The sequence below is a fragment of the Malaclemys terrapin genome, chromosome 2 (genome assembly GCF_027887155.1).
Source record: "Malaclemys terrapin pileata isolate rMalTer1 chromosome 2, rMalTer1.hap1, whole genome shotgun sequence".
In the NCBI taxonomy this organism is placed as follows: domain Eukaryota; kingdom Metazoa; phylum Chordata; order Testudines; family Emydidae; genus Malaclemys; species Malaclemys terrapin.
Window position 1 is genome coordinate 120,982,951 of NC_071506.1, and position 18,258 is coordinate 121,001,208.

The 18,258-nt window shown below is 39.2% G+C and overlaps 1 protein-coding gene across 1 annotated transcript in view; it reads left to right on the forward strand.

Annotated features, from left to right (window-relative positions):
• The first annotated feature begins 245 nt into the window (after positions 1-245).
• KDSR (3-ketodihydrosphingosine reductase) overlaps positions 246-18,258 on the forward strand; it is a 35,295-nt gene continuing 17,282 nt past the window's right edge. The window contains exons 1-7 of the mRNA XM_054017532.1: positions 246-463; positions 5,745-5,834; positions 7,615-7,671; positions 12,580-12,645; positions 12,808-12,903; positions 16,749-16,940; positions 17,858-17,941. Coding sequence (XP_053873507.1) covers positions 353-463; positions 5,745-5,834; positions 7,615-7,671; positions 12,580-12,645; positions 12,808-12,903; positions 16,749-16,940; positions 17,858-17,941 — 696 coding nt within the window. The 5' untranslated portion in view covers positions 246-352. The remainder of the gene's footprint in view (positions 464-5,744; positions 5,835-7,614; positions 7,672-12,579; positions 12,646-12,807; positions 12,904-16,748; positions 16,941-17,857; positions 17,942-18,258) is intronic.

Consider the following 18,258-nt stretch of genomic DNA (forward strand, 5'->3'; position numbering starts at 1 on the left):
GCGCTAGCCCCCTCCCCCCTTGCCTCTAATGACCTGCGGCCCTGGAGACACTCATGGGGCACCTATCCCCGCGCACCTTACGCCACGCTGGCCAATCCCCGGGCAGGATCACGCGCCACAGACCTCCGACCCGCCCAGCTAGCCAATCCCCTCGCATCTCAGCCGCCCCGCGGGCCAATCACGGAGCCGCTATCCGTCCTTTCCCTCCCCCTCCCGCCTCCTGTGACAGAGCGGCACCCTAGGGCCAGGACTGGGGCGGTGCAGAGCGGTCGCCGCTGCGGAGCGAGCTGGCCCCTGGTGCTGTTGGCCGCGGCTCCCGGAGCAGCCCGCGCGGCCCCGCCCGCCCCGAGCCATGCTGCTGCTGCTGGCGGCCGCCTGCGTCGTGGCCTTCGTGCTGCTGCTCTACATGGTGTCGCCGCTCATCAGCCCCAAGCCGCTGAAGCTGCCCGGCGCCCACGTCGTGGTGAGTGTGGGGGCGCTGCCGCCTCTCTCCGCCCCGGGCTTCTTCGCCCTCCCCCGCGGCCCCATCGCCCTGCCGGGTGGGCGGCCCTGGGGCCAGGCTGGTGTCGGGGCGAAGATGCCGCCTTGCCCTGGTTTCCCGGTTGGGGGGCAGCGGGTGGCTCGAGATGGGGACCCTGCGAGGACATCGCTGTGTGTATGTCTGTATGCACACCTGTACACAGCGGGCGGGGTGTACAGAGGAGTGTGTGTGTGGACGCATTAGTACGTGAGGTGGGGATGTAGTGCGCCTGTGTCTGGGTGTAGACGCACATCTATACACAGAGAGTGGGTATATAAATACTTAGGGTGCATGTCTGTGTATATACACATAGTATATGGATGGAGTGTATGGGGTGTGTATAAATACGTTATGTATATCCAAATGCATATAGTGTGGGGGCGGTGGGGTGTATATAGGTGTGTGTATAGCTACATTGTGTGCATGTGTGTGTATATTATTATATATAAATGCACATAGTGGGTTGGATGTATAATGTACAGACACATGCACATATACTGTGAGGTATGTGTGTGTGTATATATAGGTGTGTGTGTGTGTGTGTGTGTGTGTATTGTTTGCTCTAAAAGCAGCGAGCTTCCTTGACTCCTTTCCCCCCCCCCCCCAACAAGAATACCTAGCAAAATAAGTTTGTGTCAGGACTAAGTGGGATTGGAGGATCAGTTTAAAAAGCACTCCTATGGTAGGACAAGGTGGTGGTGATGATGATAACTGATTGCCCTGTTCAGACATAATGTAATTTAAGTGGCAAGGAAGGGACCTCACATTTCTAAACCCAGGGGATTTATATTTTTGTCCTCACTGTAGTAGCTGAGCACCTACCTAGAGGTAGTTCTTAACTGCGGAGCCACTATCAGTGCCCTACATGTTTAAGATAGTATTGTGTGCACTGGGGATGTCTAAGCAATGAGAGAGATGCTCTGTGTGTGTCTCTCTAGGGAACCATTGCATATCTCAGCTGGCAAAAGACATGCATCTGAATTACTGGGAATGAACACTACCTTCAGTATTTTATATTGTTAAATTGAATTTATTAGTCTTTAATGACACTTATAACCCTAGCTTTACTGGATACTTCATATTTATTGTTTCCAGTAGCATCTGCAGTGTGGTACAGGTTTTATAAACACAAAAGAATTGATAGTCCAAGGCTTATTCTTTTCAAGATAAATCAGAGCGTGGAGGAAAATGGGGACAACATAATAAAGTGGTCAGGTGGCATGTCCTTTTTTCAAATTTAAAAATACTCATCTTCATAAGAAGCTTATTGGTTGCCTCTTGGTATCATGTAGATAGTGAGTTTTTAGAAGGTATGAGGCGGGCATAGTGAAAGTGTATGTGCAGATAAGTAGGGAATGGGGAAAAAAGATGGGCCTTGAAGGCAGGGACAAAAAGCCACACGTTGCTTTAAATGCATATAGGGAGCTTATAGTTTAATTACATTTGCCAGAGCATCCATGACGCCATAGATTTCTATGGGAGTTGTAGGTTCTCTGCATTTCTTGAGGTCAGACCTGTAAATACAAGTGGGCCACTGGCACTGGGGGTCAATTTGTGTTGCACCTGTAAGAGGCACAGTATAGAACTCACAGGCCTAAGAGCTACCTTTGCACCCTCCCAAACTGGGCTATTAGACTGTGAATAGCTATCCAACTACAGAAGCAGTTTCTCCTCCCTTAGTGTTCACACCTCAACTGCTAGCAGAGCACCTCACCCTCCCTGATTGAACTAACCTCGTTATCTCCATACTGATTTATACCTGCATCTAGAAATTTCCATTACTTGCGTCTGAAGTGGGCATTCACCCACGAAAGCTTATGCTCCAATACTTCTGTTAGCCTTAAAGGTGCCACAGGACCCTCTGTTGCTTTTTTACAGATTTAGACTAACACGGCTACCCCTCTGATACTTAACAGCATAACCTAGACAGCTCTGGAGATGTGCCTAAGTTACAGCAGCATCCCCAATACAGTGGGCTACAGTGTTACCTGGAATCTTTGTAGCACTGTGGCCCAGACCCCTCCTGTCTTGGCAAAACCCCTGCGTGCTAGGGCTTACAATAAGGTCATCCAAAGGCAAACTTAGCAGCTATTTCCACAGTGCTAGTACCAGGGGAAATTCTCCAGCAGGTACAATCAGGGTTTTTAGGGCCCCTTTATGCATCTCTGGCCCTCTCACATAGCATAAAGGGGCTAGAACAAGAGTGAGGATCTTGCCCTATTACTGTACTTGTGTTGTTTGACCCGGGTATAATTGAACAGAGAGTGTCGTGAATTTTATAAAGCCACTTATCATTTTGTATTCCCATTTCTCATACATACAGCACCTACATCCTTAGGTCTATCTGTTGCTGTCAACATGTTTACTTTTTTTAAAAACTACTCTGATGGCTCAGAATTCTTAAATGGGAAAAATCAAGGCCTTTTTAAAAAGAAAAAGCCCCACAAACTTTAAGCAATCCCATTTTACAGTTTTCTTTAACATGAATTTAGTCACACTCATTCACAAAACATTACTGATTGGGATTAATAACTGAAACTTACAGCAAACCTTTCTATGGTAGCTCGGTTTTTAGGCATTTGAACTTTGATAATGGCCATTTAAATTTCACAAGTTTAGATTTCAATGTTTACCTGCTATGTGGTACATTAGGTAACAAACCTTAGTTGATTGTGCCATAAGGAGGAGGTTCTGGGGATCCTGTTTATATTACCATTCCCCCACTCAGAGAGCATTAGAATTTATGTACTTTGTTATTACAGGAATTACATGACAAAGTTCATAAGATGTAATTGCATAATTAAAAATTCATTATTGAAGGAGAACATTTGCTCTAGGGTGGTTTTGTGGGTTCTAAAAATTGTTCATATAATATTTTTTTAAAACAATGTTTCATTGCATAAGGTATTATTTTAGCAGATACATTTGTAGACCTACCTGTGTTCAGGAAAATTTTTAGTTTAATGTTTTCATATAGCAACCTTTGGCTGTTCTGAACTGAGCATAGCTTTCAAATTTATAAAGTTGTTTGGGAATGCTGGTAATCCTGTAGCGCTTAAATGCAATTTAATTTAAGTAATGTAAACTGTACATTAATAGATCCATACCAGAGTTTCCTGTTTTCATATTTCACACAGAAGTAAGGAATACTGTTGCAAATTAGACATTTTCAGATGTCTTTTTTTTTTTTTTAATAAATTATCACCATTTGACAATAAATACAATTATTGTTTAGAATATCTCTCAGTAGATAAAACTGTTTTATTCTGGAGCATATTCAGAGGCTCTCTTTTTCCTGGTGGCACACACAAAATATCTCAAGTATTATCTTGTAGGAAGAACCTTGTAGGACTTAATGAAACTTTGAATAATATTTATCCTAGTGGTTCTTTCTTTAGTTTTTTTTCAAGCCAAGTAATAGAGAGATTGCTTCACACCCCTCCCCAAAATAAAGCCACCACAACCCCAGTCTTGTCAAATATCATGTCTAGTACCTTTAGTTGTATGACTTACATCTGATAATTAACACTTCTTTGGCCATGGCCATCTTTGTGTGCAAAAGCTGAGGCACAGAAATTTAAGTATTCTAAAAGAGGCAGAGCTGGGAACAGAACCGAGGAATTCTTACTCTTAATTCCCTCCTGCTTCTGGGGATGGAACACAAGTCAAGGATAGCCTTTTTATAAAATCATGGAATTATACATAGTGGTAGAGACAGGTGCGGAGGCAGCATGGTTTAGTGGAGAGAGCACTGGATTGGGGATCAGGAGTCCTAGTAGTTCTGCTTCTTTTGCTGACTCAGCTCTGCCTCAGTTTTGGAAAATGTGTTGCTACTGAATGCAAGAAATTAGGTAACTTTTTATATGTATGTTTACTAACTAAATTATGTCTTAAATTGTTTAAAACAAAGGTGTAGATTAAAGTAGGGATGTGATCTTACCATCTATAATATGGAGAATACCACCTCTTTCTCTTTGAAGTGTTTTGAGATCTCTGGATGAAAAGAATGATGTAAGAGCCAGTTTTAATAATACTTAATTTTAAATCTTTTTGAAGAGGCGTGTGAGGGGGAAATGGTTTCGGCTTTAATTGTTAAAACAATCCCAAAGACATTTCCATAGTCCCTTTAAAACAAAACAAAAGAACCACAAAAAGTAACTGATCCTAGCTATTTCGAAATGTCAAGTTTTTGTTAATTATATTGCCTAGTTGCGGGATTGAAAAGCTAAATAATATAGACATGGGAAGAGCTGAATTTTACTCAGTTTTACAGCTTATCGGTTTTCTTGTTTTACAGTGGGAGGAAAATTTGGGCAAAACACTAATCTAAAAAAATCCGTAAAATACCCAACTGATCCTGACATTAATTTTCAATATATCTGACCAATAAGAACAACAATACATATCTTACAATTTCTATGAAATAGACTGAATTTTAGAAAAAATAAACACAAAAGAGAAATACTCAATAGTTATACTCAATTTTATAGTTTAGTTGAATTGCCTAATTGTTTAACAGAGAAGAAGGAATTTTGAATCATAGGCTATAAATTTGAACTTTGGCTTTTTGTCAAGATTACATCTTCACTGAGCGAAGTTGAACTATGTTCTTTGTTGTACAACTGATTTCTATTGCTACTTCATATATACAGCATTGGATTCGATCCAATAGTTAGTTAATAGTAAAAGATTAAAGGGCTGGCCAGCCAGCATTCATTCTGATTTAAAGTTTATGAACTGTCTTGTCTCCTTAGAGAAACCTTTGTATCAGTTGTTTTACAGAGTTCAGTCTGTTACAACTGAGTTTGACAAATAAAATGCTTGTGCAGTAGATAAGAGACCAGCAAAAAATCAGGCCAAATGAAAGTGAGGTTACGGTAGGGACTAAAGATCTGTTCAGATTAAAGGTTGAAATAGGACATTCCATATTAGTATCAAATGGTATATACAGCTAATACTGAACTAAAAAAGAAAATTTGAAAAACTCCTTGATGTAAGATAGCTCTATTTTTTTGTTTTGGTTTTTCTTTGTGTGTTTTTTGTATACTCACTTTTCTACAATGTATCTTTGATAGGCTAATTGTCACCTTTGATATATTTCAGAGAATGATTAAGAACTCTGAGATATGATTTGTAGGGCTGGGGAGATGAAAATAATGGATTGTTGGTAAAGCTGCTGTTCAAAGTAATAATTAAATTACCTAAATGATGTATCTTTTTTTAGGTAACTGGAGGTTCCAGTGGAATTGGAAAATGTGTTGCTATTGAATGCTATAAGCAGGGTGCGTTTATAACTCTGATTGCAAGAAATGAGGTAACCTTTTATATGTATGTTTACTAACTAAATAATGTGTTAAAAGTAGAGGTTTCATTTAAAATAGGGATGTGTTATAAAATAATATAGTTTGGCAGTAATTGTTCATACTGTGTTGCTGATGAATATTTTAATTGAAGTAACTAAAAATCCCATAAGTTTTGTTTTTTTTTTTTGTTTTTTTTTGTTTTTTTTCTCCCCTCTGTCCAAGCAATGTGAGTGAGTCACTGGCTTGTTACTATAACAGATTCTGAATGTGTCTTAGAAATGTTATTGACTAGAAAATTTTATATTTACATAGGCTGTTTGTTTTCTGTAACTGTTGCTTTCAAGAACATGTTATTTCTTTCCTCCCTGGTAGTTCTTCTTTCATTTGGAAAAGATTGGTTTCTTCTGTGTCTGTTTCTTATGGAACACAGTCCAACATTTCTGTTGTCGTAGGTTGTTCTCATCAGTAGGGCCCTACCAAATTCATGGCCATGAAGTGTGTCATGGACCGTGAAATATGGTCTGTTATGTAATTTTTACACATAGGGTGACCAGATGTCCCCATTTTATAGGGACAGTCCTGATTTTTGGCTCTTTTTCTTATATAGGCTCCTATTACACCCCCCACCCCCACCCTCGATCCTCTATCCCGATTTTTCACATTTGTTTTCTTGTCACCCTATTTACACTATATTTTAAAAGTACCCTTGCTATAGGGTAAAAGTATACAAAAGTTGACAGCGTTTCTCAAAGCAGGGGTCCTGATCCAAAAGGGGGTCACAAGGCTATTGTAGGGGATCATGGTATTGCTACCCTTATTTCTGTGCTGTTGCTGGTGGCAGTGCTGGTTTCAGAGCTGGGCACTTGTCCAGCAGCCGCTGATCTCCAGCTGCTCAGCTCTGAAGGCAGCGCAGAAGTAAGAGTGGCAATACTGTGACCCCCTACAATAGCCTTGTTGTTCCCTTTTGGGTCGGGACCCCCAGTGTGAGAAACGTTGAGTCTTAAGGGCTTTACATGTTTATATTTTGCCATTTTCAAATGCATATTTATGTTTTGTTACAACACTGTGAATTTTAAGATTTAAATATCTGAAACCGTGAAACTCAAGATTTTTAAAACGCTGTGGCTGTGAAATTTACAAAAACGGACTGTGAATTTGGTAGGACCCAACTGGTCAGTGATGGTATGGGCACAGCCTGGGGAATAGCCTTTATTGTATTTATTCTAATAAAGTCTACTGACTCGGTTTGTATTAGTCTAAAAGATAGGACCTTCAGAGTATCATATAATATAGTATGATTCACTGCTATATCATACAATGCAGATTTGTCTGTCCTATGCTGTTGCCTTTTAAATTCTTGTCAACAAGTGGTGGATTTGACAAATTAATGTTTAGAATTCAGAGAACGCTTTCTGTCAGGCCTCTAATAATTTTAAGATAAAAAAAAAAACAATTTAAGCCTGAATTAATTAAATCTTTCCCTTAAATTGGTTTATCTCTTGCTATTTGAGCTCATTTAATTTTTTTTATTAAAAAAAAAAAAAGGTTTTCAGAAAACATCTAGCTTTTTTCAAAACTGAACTGAAAACTTTCCAGGTTTCAGATTTTTGTCAATAAATAGGGGCCGGGGAAAGAAATCAGGAAACATATAGCAAACTTTGAAATTAAGTTTTTACAAAATTAAAATAGCAGTCGTTAGTGGGCTGAAATGTTTTTAGCTTCAGTGAAATACCAGAAAGTAGTAAATTCTCATGATTGCAGTGCCTTAATTGTGCTTTATATTCATTTTAGAGCAAGCTGTTGCAGACAAAGAAAGAAATTGAAAAATACTCCGTTAACGATAAACAGGTAAGATCATTGCCTCCAATGTGTACTGAATACCAAGTGGTTGTGCTATATAACAGTAAAATAGAAAAGGGGGGGGGGGGGGAAGCTCCCCCTACCAACCCCACTATGTGGTTTCACTAGTCTTGCTTTTAAAAAGAAGTGCTTGTGTCCTGAAATACTGAAGTTTACAAATTAATATATGATACATTTTAACTTGAAAGGCATTTTACCTGTTTAGATGCAAATACAAGGTTCTGATTTCTCTCCTGCTGTTGATATTGCTAACATCAAACTAACATCCTGTTTTGCCCGGCCCATTCCAAATTGTACGATCAATATTGACAGAGTTTAGAATCGCTGGTCATAAAGCAGGATCTGATGTATCCATTTGTGGTGTGCAATTTTTCTCACTGCTGTTTCTGTCATCATGCAAGTCTGATTCTTCTTTATCATTTCTCTCCTTTTCATGTAAACCAGATTTTTCTTTGTCATTACTCTCCTTTTCATGTCAGCCACATTCTTCTTCTTTATCATCACTCTCCTTTACGCTACCAGGAAAACTGGATGATTCTCCATCAGTTTCCTTGTATTTTCATTCCTTATCTTCAGGTAAATCTGCTAATTCCTTAATAATGGGACTTCATCATTTACTCTTCACGTCTCAATTTCTTCTGCACTGGGACAATCGCTACTGCCTAAAACCCCATCTATGTTGTTCCTTTTCAGATATTTTCCCATCAGATTTGTCCCTTGCTGCAAACTAGATTGTAATTGAGCTTTTTGCTTCCTATACTATGCTCCTGAAGGCTTTTTGGGGGCATCTTTTATTTTCTATGGGGGAAAACAGACAGTATTAAGGAGAGCAAAAGTCTATGTTCCTCAGTCTTAGAAAGTCATCAAACCTGACGTGTTAAGTATGGCAAAAGAAGTAACTATTTCTTTTATATTGTTGTGTAGATAGAGGTTCGATAGATATCTCTGTCATCTGATTAAATATATCAATTAGTGGTCACTATGTACATTCTTCAAATCTTAAAATACAAGTAGACTTTCAAAATTACACAACAAAACAAAAGGTTCACAATATTGCAGCCGGGCTCTCACTTCACTTCAGTTTGTTCTTATATCTCACTGACTGACTGGCGACCCGCTGCCCCATATTTACCCACAAGGGCATGGCTGACAGCATTCTTGGAGATTCGAGGAAAATGTAGTTTTCAACTCCATGAGATTCTACAAAGGTCCCGAACATTCTAGGAGGTTAGTGGGGAAAAATGAATCCACATATGGAATACCTGAAACGTTTTACTTCAAACATTCTATTTTTTCTTTTGTCTCAAACAGCAAAAATAGCACCCCAAGCTCGGCACTCCAGCCAGTCACCTGGGTTGCCTGCCCCTAAATCTGGCCTTGATCATAATGCGTATGTGCAAGAGGGCTGAATTAAGGTTGTACAGATTGACTGGTCCTGCAGTTGTATTCAGCTGTTTACAAGTCAACATTGTCTTTTTTAAAATTGCTTTTTTCTTAAGTTGTATAAAAGCATTACAAAAATGTTGGTAAAATTGAATTAGCAGCTTTAAGAAAGCAGGATGGTGTAGAGCACAATAGTCAAAAGACTTTCTTACTAATTTTTGGGTGGGCCTGCAAATAAACATTCAACCTTCTTTTTATCCTCCCTAATATTATAACCAGTTTTTGTCCACTGTGAACACACCACAAGGCTGGATTTAGCAATACAACTTTTTGGGATGCATTTCAAACATAGTTAACTCACTTCATATAAAAAGTGTACTTGTGTATGTACCTTTATGTCCTCCTAAGAGCCTCTTGCAGCAGAAGTGGAGACTTGTTTGTGTGGGGGTAATTGCTAAAATTAATAATTTAATTAAAATGTAATAATTGCTAACATTTCAAAAAAAATCTTTCAGGAGACACTTGTCCAAATAAGTGCGAGGGCTTCTTACAGGGTATGGCACATTTTGTATGCCAACTGGTCGATTTTAGCACATATTTGGTGTTTTACAAATAAACTGGCTCATCACCCAAGTCTTTGTGAGATAGTTAAGTATTATCCCCATTTTACAGATACAGAAACTAAGGTACAAAGTACAATTGTAAGTGTTCTGTAACCACGCAATCCATTCATCTGACTCATTTGTAAGAAACCCAGTACTTGTCAAGACAGTGCCTTTTTTCCCCACAACGCACCTGTTTGTCACTCTCTTGTTTTTGTGTGCACACCTATCATCCCACCTAACTCTGTAGCAATGCTTTCTGGGGATATCTGGGCATGCATTGCGTACTGCCTCACTAGGAAATAGAATGCACAGACGGGAAGTGTATAGTGCCAACAGCAACTTGTGGTGCAGTGTGTCTCAGATGTCCTGCTGCACAGAATGCTGGGAGGAAAGACAATCCAACCTTATACCCAGGAATGATTAGCAGGTTCTGTTTACACAGAAAAACTAAATGTTGCAGTCTAGCCACAGGAAGACAAGCATATGCAATCTAGACTGCTGGCCAACTGGACACATGGTTAGCTTCCACAATTATGGTAGGTTAACTTTGTGTGTCTGCATACATCATAACTAGAGCCAGTCATGACGTTAACTTGTTGAAAACCGTTTAAAAACTCCTGGGGAGAGTTTGAGAAAGACCATTGGGTGACAATGAAAGCCACAGAGGGGGGCCAACATCAGAACTAGAATGCAGAAGTCCCTACTCGCAGTCCCATCCTTAAAATGTGAGAGGCAGAATGGTCTCAAGTTGTTGAACTAGAATGTCTCTGACGGTTCAGCAAAGGAACTAGCGTTGCTGTAAGAAGCAGGCTAAGTGTGACAGTTGGGAGCCTAAACAGCACTGCTGCCCTTCAAGAGTTGCTCCCAAAATTGAAGACCTTCAACAACCAGTGCCTACAAGGTGGAATGCGGGGTCCATGAAATACCGATTTTCCTGAGAGTTACTGGTTGACTAACTTTCAACCATAGCAATTGGTTTCTATCAGTTTTATGTATTTACTGCTCTTTGCAAAAAATCCTAACCCACGATTCTTATTTACATTTCTCTGTCTCCCAGATTAGGAGTTGTGGACTTCATGGACCCCAAAGAAAAGTGCTATCAAGGGTTAAACAAATATAAAATTACATTATCAAATGCTGTTTCACACCTCTTATGGGAGGGTGTTCTCTTTCTGTGGAGAACTGAGAAATTTATGTTGCTTTTTATGAAAAATGGGTTTGATGTTGTTTCTCCTCTGACCTTGTATTGTTACCTGCTAAACTGGGAAAAGGTAAACTTATTTCCTGGAACAGGACAACTAATGCATTTGCTAGGGGTAGTGAGGAGTAGAGTCCCCAAAAGTGTGAATAAACAATCAGGAACTTATAAATATTGCGGGGGAGGGGTGACGAATTGCTACACAAGTAAACAAGTCTTCAGAAGTATCACCCCCTGGTGGAAGTTGTGTATATACTAGTTTTGACCAGATTCAAGAGGTCCAGCAAACAAAAAACTAAACTTCTGTAAAGTGATCAACTTGATGTAGGCTATGTTTACACTACAAACTAGTGATGTGATTTCCCTGGTTGTGTATATGTATTTGCACTAGCTCTCATTGAGCTAATATGAGTAGAAATAAAAGTGTAGCACAGGTAGCAGCAGCAGAGGCATGGCTGAGCCTGGTTCAAGGCTGGTTTGTACTGTGCTATCATGACCACGCTGCTATTTATTATCAAGCTGGTGTGCATGAGGAGGAAAATCACACTTCTAGCTTGTAGTTTATGCATAGCTATAGAAGAAGGGTCACAGACACTGAAATGACACTGACAAAGAGGAACAGACCCTCCAGAAAGGATTTTGAAGGGCTTTGAAATCACCAGGGTCTCCATATGTAAGATGGTGATGCCTGGTAAAACAGGCATGCATATAAGCTGTTTGTCTTTCAAGATATGTTTTCTCTGTAATGCTTTCCTTCTAAATAAATACTCTGCTTTATGAAGGCTGGCTGGTTACTGGTTAAGCCTGTCATTGCCCCTAGAGAAAACAGGATGACAGGTGCTGAAGTAAACTCAGACTTGCAAAGGTGATCAAAGTGAGCTGCAGGAGGAAATTGCGCCTAAATCCCTAATCTGGAGGGAGAGAAACACAGATTTCCTTCCCAAGAAAGGCAATAGCTAGAGTCCTGAGAGGAGTGCCCTCAAGGAGACCACATGAGACACTGTCCTGTCATAAATATTTGCCACAACTGTGTATGATTAACAAATTACTCATTTAAATGCTTTCCATGGAATCAGTTCCTGGCAGCTGTCCCAATTAAGAAGCATGCCACCATACAGTTTAAAAAAAAAAAAAAAACTTGTTCTACAAGCTTAACATCCTGTTGATAAACAACCTGTGGAAAAGAAAAGCATAGTTTCTAGCATACAGAGACTGCATCACTAGTATGGAATTAAGTAAAACAATGCTGTTTTACTCTTTTTTGTTTTATATTGCATTTTAAAATAGGTGTTAATCCTGAATTTCCAAAGAGCTTCACAGAACAAGCCAGGGACTTTTGTGACTTGCAAAAACTACTTGTTAAGTTTGCCTGCAAGTTTTAACATCAGTGAGCCATATTGATTGTCTGCCCGTCAATATCGACAAATGCTGAAATTGAATTACAGGGTTTGAAACCATTAAACTTGATTGCTGTCTCTTAGCTGGTTAACTTTATAAGTGAATTTTCTCAGCCTAAATGATTAGACCTATAGTATTATTTGTAAGTAAAATTGAAATATTAATACCCTGCACTTCAGTAGCTTCTTATTGACTTCTCCAAAGCCATATTTTGATTTGCAGAAAAATATTTGTCTTTTATAGCATTTTAAAGAGATAGGACTCTATTCTTTGTTTCATCATTGAACCTTTCATTCCCTTTTCCTTCATTAGGTTGTGCTTTGTATATCTGTTGATGTGTCTAAAGACTATGGACATGTGGAGAACGTCCTTAAACAAGTAAGAAAGTAATTAATTTGTCTATTTTTCAGGAATTTTCTCCTTGTATGCTACATATTTATAGTAAATGTATTTTCTTTTCATGATTTTGAACATTAAAGTTGCTGCAATGTACGAAAAATATTTTCACTGTTACCAATATGCATACTAACTTTTGTATAGGCTCAAGAGAAGTTGGGTCCAGTTGACATGCTTATAAACTGTGCTGGAACATCAGTTACAGGAAAATTTGAGGATCTTGAAGTGAGCTGTTTTGAAGTGAGTACGCTTTTCCCCCTTCCCCCTTTAACAAATAATTGGGCATCATTTCTAAAGAATAGCTAATCCAACATTTATATCAAGTAAACTGTCTATTCTGGGGTCCTGGAAGCTGAAAATAAAATGTATGTACTGAAGTCACAATTTGAAACTTTGAATGCTGTGACAGTTTTCTTTTATATATAGAGGAGACGGATGGACACTTAATGTGTGGTGTTTTTTAAGCATCTTCCTCCCCCAAAAAATGAAAATGTGGTGGTGGTGGTGTTGGGTTTTTTTTTTTTTTTTTAAACTAGGACAATCCTAATGAACTCCATAAAGAGTTTGAAAATTGAAGATCATTCGCTCTAAACAAGAAACCGCTATGTTTTGTGAATGAAATAATTACAAGCAAATTCTTCACTTGATAAAAGAAATTTTAAGGGATTTGAGAAATTTAGGACAGATTTATAAAGGCAGTTTATCAGTATATCACTCATTAAGTGTTTGGGTATATAGTATCACTTAGTGGTTATCAAGAAGATACTATTAACTATTCTGTTCAGCTTGACAGTTGTGGGCTTGTCTGCATGGTGCATTACTCTGCACTAGAGAGGTGTAAATGTTAGTGCTCACTAACGTGTTGTGCACTAACTGGCCCATGTGGATCTGGCTGGTGCACATTAGGGTACTTTTAGTGCAAACTAATGCATTGTGTAGACAAGCTCTATGTTTAGGTTTTATTCAGAATTGATACAAAAGTGATAAGCCGCCTCTATGTTGCTCAGAATTCAAGCCTTCATCTGTTAGCAGTCTTGCAGAATATCATATTTTAGGCCTTGGCTACACTGGCACTGTACAGCACTGCAACTTGCTGCGCTCAGGGGTGTGAAAACGCGCCCGCCCCCCGAGCGCAGCGAGTGCAGCGCTGTAAACCGCCAGTGTAATCGGAGCCTGCAGCGCTGCACGCTCGCTCGCAGCGCTGCAAGCTATTCTCCTCGGAGAGGTGGGGTACTTACACTCGCGCTTCACAGCGCTGCGCTGCCACAGCAGCGCTAGGAAGTCCTGAGTGTAGCCAAGGCCTTAGACTTTGTACCCTTGAGTCTTAAGCTATGTCTCTTCACTGCTGAGTTAACTTGAGTTGTCTGCTTGCATTAACTCCTTTAGAGTTAGACTGTCACAGGTGAGAACAGCCACAAAATACTCCTCAAGCAGCACACAGGGTCTTGTCTACCCTATAAGACTTTGTCTAGTATTGCTATGATGGCAGATCCCCACATTGGAAGCTGGCAGAACTCCTTCTGCCGTCATAGCTACACCACCTCCCTGAATGATATTAGCTATGCAGACAGCACCAGTCTTCTTCATAGTTGCCAGCATGTCTATGTCAGCTGAGGAGGATGATCTCCTCTCAATCCCTGTAATTGCATATGTTCCGATTACATTCCAAGAATGTATTTCATTAGGCTGTTTTGCCACGTTAAGGACTTGAACAAGAGCCCACTGAATTCAGGGTGAGTCTTTCCCTTAACTTCAGTGGGCCTTGTGTTATGCTGTAAATACCCAAATTGACTCATGCAGCTTAAATTAAAATTTGCAAAAGTATGTCTTGTAACTAAACTTCACTTTACTACTAGTTACCCAGGAAGAAATCTAGCTTATTAATCAAAGTAGTTGAAACCACGCTGCAAAATCGGACACCGCTTTTCATGGTGCCATGCAGGAAGCAGATCAGCAATTTTGAGTATCATTCAAGTACATTAATTTGCTGTTTCAGTTTAGTTAAGGCAAATTCTTGAAATCATGTAGTACAATAGCCACCACAGATAGTGGTTGTATTAAATTTACTATTAATATCTTTCTCTTGTTTCTGCAGGGGAAGGTTTCAGTTTATTTAGGAGCTTTTTTATTTTTTGCAAGGCATTAGACTTTAACTTGGGTGTGTTTACTTAAGTGCATTACTTAACTTTGGGTGTACATGTATGGGGACAAATTCTGCACTCTGTAGATGGCCTCAGGCATTGTCACTTGTGTGTTTCTGCTGTACTAAGTGGATGGAGAATTTTTTTGTCATGGAAAGGCTGTTCAAGTGTTGACCCTGGTCCCCTTGTGTGTTGTGAAATGTGGCTCTCTGGCATCTCTGAGTTACCATTATTGGGGGATGACATGCAAGAATGGCAAGAGCATGGCCTGTGGATTCACTCTAAGCAAACGCAGGTTAAAATGCAACAGCTAAAAAAAACTTCAGGACCAGACTCCAAAGAGAAACTGCTGAGCTCCAGTTCATTTGCAAATTTGACACCATCAGATCAGGATTAAACAAAGACTGTGAATGGCTTTCCAACTACAGAAGCAGTTTCTCCTCCCTTGTTGTTCACACCTCAACTGCTAGCAGAGCACCTCACCCTCCCTGATTGAACTAACCTCGTTATCTCCATACTGATTTATACCTGCCTCTGGAGATTTCCATTACTTGCATCTGAAGAAGTGAGGTTCTTACCCATGAAAGTTTATGCTCCCAATACTTCTGTTAGTCTTAAAGGTGCCACAGGACCCTCTGTTGCTTTTTACAGATTCAGACTAACACGGCTACCCCTCTGATACAGGCTAAAATGGGGACTACAGCTATGATAGCAGCCCTTAAACTGCTGTAGCAGCTCTGGAGCTCAGTGGCTATGTGAGAGGATTTCATTCTTGATCCCTGTGGAGGTCCTCCACGCAAAGCTTGCTTACTTGAACTTTGCGTAAGGGTCAGGATTTGGTCCTTACTTTGCATATTGGCCCTCAAGCAGGGCAGAATATTGAATTATCCTACAGTTTAGTCTGTGACTGATTACGATCTGGGTCACAAATGATCTGATCTTGTGAGAAATCTTTTCATACTTCAGAGTAACAGCCGTGTTAGTCTGTATCCGCAAAAAGAAGAACAGGAGTACTTGTGGCACCTTAGAGACTAACAAATTTATTAGAGCATAAGCTTTCGTGGACTACAGCCCACTTCTTCGCATGCATCCGAAGAAGTGGGCTGTAGTCCACGAAAGCTTATGCTCTAATAAATTTGTTAGTCTCTAAGGTGCCACAAGTACTCCTGTTCTTCTTTTCATACTTGTGACTCAGAAAAGGTTGGCTAGTTTTTTTGTTAAACTGAAGTCAAGTTAACCCGTCTTTATGGTTTTGTTCCTCCCTATATAGTCTATATTTGTTCTGTACTCTAAAGTGAAGCACTACAAAGATATTTAGGCATCAGTTGTAAAACGATATTTAAAATATTAATTCAGTATCTTCCACAGTCTCCTGTCAGTTAATTGCAATACCACTCTGTTGGAGGCACAAATCAACATGTTTTTCTCTCCCTTTGCTACTCTGCCAGTCATTGGACAATCTCCAAAATCTGTTGCTTATTTACAACAAACTACCTTCCTGCTACCTATCTTTAAAACAATGGCACTATCTAAAGTTTTTAGTAACTTTTATTCTTCACAGTATTCTTTCATATGATTGAATATTTAAATTAATTGTTTCCTTGACAGGTGCCAAACGCCTTATCTATCTTCAGATCAGATTCCAATAGTTGAAAGTTGCTAAGCATACTTTATTTTGAAGCATCTTGTCTGGGTGCATTATTAAATGCACTAAATAGCGTTAGGATATATAAAAAAATAAAGTGTTTGTGGTCAAGATTCTCACCTCAAGCATGTATAATATTCTAAACTCTGGATATAACTATCCTTCCTATAATTAGTTCTGTTAGTATAAGCCTCTTATGGTTGCTGTGCTATGACTGATATAAATATGGATTTTTGAGATGCTGAACGCGAAGAATTTTGTATATGTACAATTCAAATATGATCATAATATTTGCACAGAGGTTAATGGCAGTCAACTACTTGGGTAGTGTTTACGCAAGCCATGCCGTAATTGCTACCATGAAGGAACGAAGAATGGGAAGGATTGTGTTTGTATCATCTCAGGCTGGACAGGTGGGACTATTTGGTTACACAGCTTATTCTCCAACCAAGTTTGCTCTTCGAGGATTGGCTGAAGCTCTGCAAATGGAGGTATGATTATCTATTTCTCAGCTACTTGTAGCATAATTGGTAGATATTAAAAATGTTGCATCTCTTGCATCCTTATGTATGATTTGATATACCATACTACTAAAATGCCTCTGCACAACAAGCCCAGTTAAGAACAAGATAGCAGCCTTTATGATTATTTAAATGAAACTGACCCTTAAAATGGTTCTAACAGATTGTGTACAGTCTTTTTTAAAAGTGCAGTTCTGATCTGAAAGTGACCAGTTAAAAACCATTGAGTAGCCATGTTTGTCAATAATTTCTGTATCAAATATATTTAGTTTACAAGTAAAAGAATTTTCTAACTGCTAGGCCTACTGTTCTCACAGTCAAGTTGTGTTCTTTCCATCTTGTGCATCATTGCCAATGACAAATAGTTAAATGCCACATTAAGCCCTCAGTGACAGCTGTGAAACCCCATTACTGTTTATAAAGTTGCACAGGTATAACTGAATGAAGCTCAGTAAAGAATTCTGATGCATGAGAAGGCATAGAATCAGCTCATTCTTAGTTATGTAGGCTCCTTCAGTTACAATAGAAGGGGGAAAAAACAGTGAAAACCATTTTAAACTGAATTAGGATGCTATAATTCTCTCTCTCTCTCTCTCACACACTCACACACACACACACGATATATAAAAATGCATCTTTTTTTCTCAGTTGGTTCTAAGAGCAGAGCAGTACTTAAAAAGACTCACAGACTTTAAGGTCAGAAGGGACCATCATGATCATCTAGGCCTGATCCTGCGGGAACTGGTTGTAAGACTGTATACATGTTTGCAGAATTTTAGCCTGTTTGAAACATCTCCTCAACGCAATACAATGTCAGTATAAATATATGAAACTTAACAATATGTCCCTCCATATTAAGAGATGCAATTGTTTTTTCCAAAAAACAGGTAAAGCCTTATAACATCTATGTAACAGTTGCCTATCCTCCAGATACTGACACACCTGGCTTTGCAGAAGAAATCAAAACAAAGGTAACTTAATTCATAAAAAATTTTGCACACAAGTCCAGGATTTATCACTTCTGAAATTAAAATGCATTGTCCACTGTGTTCATTAACATCATGCATTATATGTTTAAAAAAACAAAATATCCTCTAAATGTCATTAGATAATGCTACTGAACTTTAACTGTCAAATGTTTATCAACAGGAACATTCAAAATCAATTACCTTGTAATAAAACATTTTATTCAGATCAGTATTTTGTTTACAAAGAAATTTACGTAAAAATCTACGTAAATTTTCTTTACCAAGTCTTGCTGAAAATGTCATAAAAATGGGACCATTGT